Consider the following 2,125-nt stretch of genomic DNA (forward strand, 5'->3'; position numbering starts at 1 on the left):
CTTCCACTGGTAGGCTTCATCGATGCTACTGCTCTGTTTCTTCGTCTGGTTGTGCCAGGACCCAGACGTGTACTATTCTGTTTATCCTTCCTGTTACTGTTCATTTCTTATTATCATATCAGACGGACATCTTGTCTTCCTCATCTGATCCGTGTGTGTCAGTGTGTCAAAGAGAGCATCGAAGTTAAAAGAGGAAAGCAACAGCAGCAGGGGCAAAGGAAAAGAAAAAGGAAAGAAGAGCTGCATCACCAAAAACAAAAGCAAATAAGATCAGGTCCCAACCACCACCATCTCCACGCCTGCTTCCATCCCTCCCAAATACTTTCCCTTGTAAACAAGCTTCCCTGGCAGAGTCTCAAAGCCAGCAGCGTCATCTCATCTCTCCCCGTATCCTCTCACAATTCCCAACACCGAGAAAGGAGCATGGATCCAAGGCACCTAGTATGTCCTCTCTCTTCTCATCACAATGATTTATCTCAGAAGCTCACAGAGATGCTCTGCTAGCACCTGGAGACTCTGAGTCTCAGAGACTGAGGAGTGAAGTAGCTACCATCTCGCCTCGTTTCTCCCAGTCTGCCGTTGCTGCTGCTGCTGCTGCTGCCGGAGCCCAGTGGTGGGAGGCAATGGCCTCGTCACCGCTTGCAATCTCGGGGGGACAGCCTACCTGGGTCCCCTATGAGCCAACCAAAGATTGCTCCCAGGGCCTGTGCAGCATGTACTGCCCGCAGTGGTGCTACTTCATCTTCCCTCCGCCTCCGCCGTTCGACGTCGGCGGCCCCAGCCCCGACGACTCCTCCGGCCCTGTCTTCTCCCCGCTTGTCATCGCTATCATCGGCGTGCTGGCGATCGCCTTCCTCCTCGTCAGTTACTACACCTTCATCTCCAGGTACTGTGGCACCTTCGGTTCCTTCCGGGGCAGAGTCTTCAGTTCCAACTCAGGTCGTGGTGCACGCGGCCGCGGCAACGGTGGCGGCGGCAGTGGAGGCCAAGGACAATCCAGGAGCCAAGAATCGTGGAACATCTCGCCGTCGACCGGGCTGGATGAGACCTTGATCAGCAAGATCACCTTGTGCAAGTACAAGCGTGGTGATGCCTCGGTCCACACCACTGACTGCTCGGTCTGCCTCGGCGAGTTCAGGGACGGGGAGAGCCTGCGGCTGCTGCCCAAGTGCAGCCATGCCTTCCACCAGCAGTGCATTGACAAGTGGCTCAAGTCGCACTCCAATTGTCCTCTGTGCCGCTCCAACATCACCTTCATCACCGTGGGCATGGGGATGGCGACGCAGGAGGCCGAAGGCCGTGGTCCAGGCGAGGGTGTTGGGAGAGACGCTTCCCATGAGGTGGTTGTGGTGATGGATGACATGGAAATCATGTGCGACGAGCAGCAGAGCATGGCGGGCAGCACAGATGGTGATGGTGATGATCAGGAGGCAAATGGTGGCCAGGAGCGAATGGACGAGGCCGATAGCAAGGCTGAGATCAGAGAAGAATGCCCGCCGCCGCTGAAGTTGAAGTCGGGGCCTTCGTCGTCAGACCCGGACCATGACATCCGCATGTCCATCGCCGACGTTCTGCAAGCCAGCATGGAAGACGAGCTCATGGCAGCCAGGGAGAGCGGCATCCTTGCAGGTGGCGCCGGCACATCAAGACGGTGTCACGGCGAGAACAGCAAGGGGGGACGCAGCAGCCGGCGTGCACTGCAGGACGCCATGGACACGAAGCGGTTGCCGCCTGCTGGGCGGTCGTGCTTCAGCAGCAAGAGTGGGAGGGGAAGGGATTCAGATCTTCCGATGTGAGCTCAGAGCTGTTTCAGATTTTACCTAGGATGCTTACTGGGCAGGCTTTCTTGTTTGCTTGCAAGATGGAATGTCGAATGGAAAAAAGCAGGGACCGACATCATAGTCTGTGTGTCGTCTCGTGGCAATGTTCATCCCTACATGTGATGCCAGGGTCCAATAGTTCGTCTGCATTGCTCGGTGAGGCCTCTTCTGCTTCTAGTTGGTAGGCCTTGGATCAGTTCTGTTTTTTTTTTTTTTTTTTGCTCTTCCATCATCCTACGTATTACGAAGACCCACATTCCATTATTTAGTGAACATGTTGTTACTGTGAATTCAGTACAAGACTA

At 55.2% G+C, this 2,125-nt stretch overlaps 1 protein-coding gene across 1 annotated transcript; it reads left to right on the forward strand.

Annotated features, from left to right (window-relative positions):
* Positions 1-298: 298 nt before the first annotated feature.
* Positions 299-2,125, forward strand: LOC136493897 (E3 ubiquitin-protein ligase Os04g0590900-like). The gene has a single exon (XM_066490023.1). It carries the CDS (start codon positions 624-626, stop codon positions 1,794-1,796), a length of 1,173 nt encoding a protein of 390 aa, XP_066346120.1. The 5' UTR covers positions 299-623; the 3' UTR covers positions 1,797-2,125.

The sequence above is a fragment of the Miscanthus floridulus genome, chromosome 11 (assembly GCF_019320115.1).
Source record: "Miscanthus floridulus cultivar M001 chromosome 11, ASM1932011v1, whole genome shotgun sequence".
NCBI lineage: Eukaryota > Viridiplantae > Streptophyta > Magnoliopsida > Poales > Poaceae > Miscanthus > Miscanthus floridulus.

Excerpts from the sequence above, each read along its gene's own strand:
- LOC136493897 (XM_066490023.1), top strand. The coding sequence starts at position 624 with ATGGCCTCGTCACCGCTTGCAATCTCGGGGGGACAGCCTACCTGGGTC.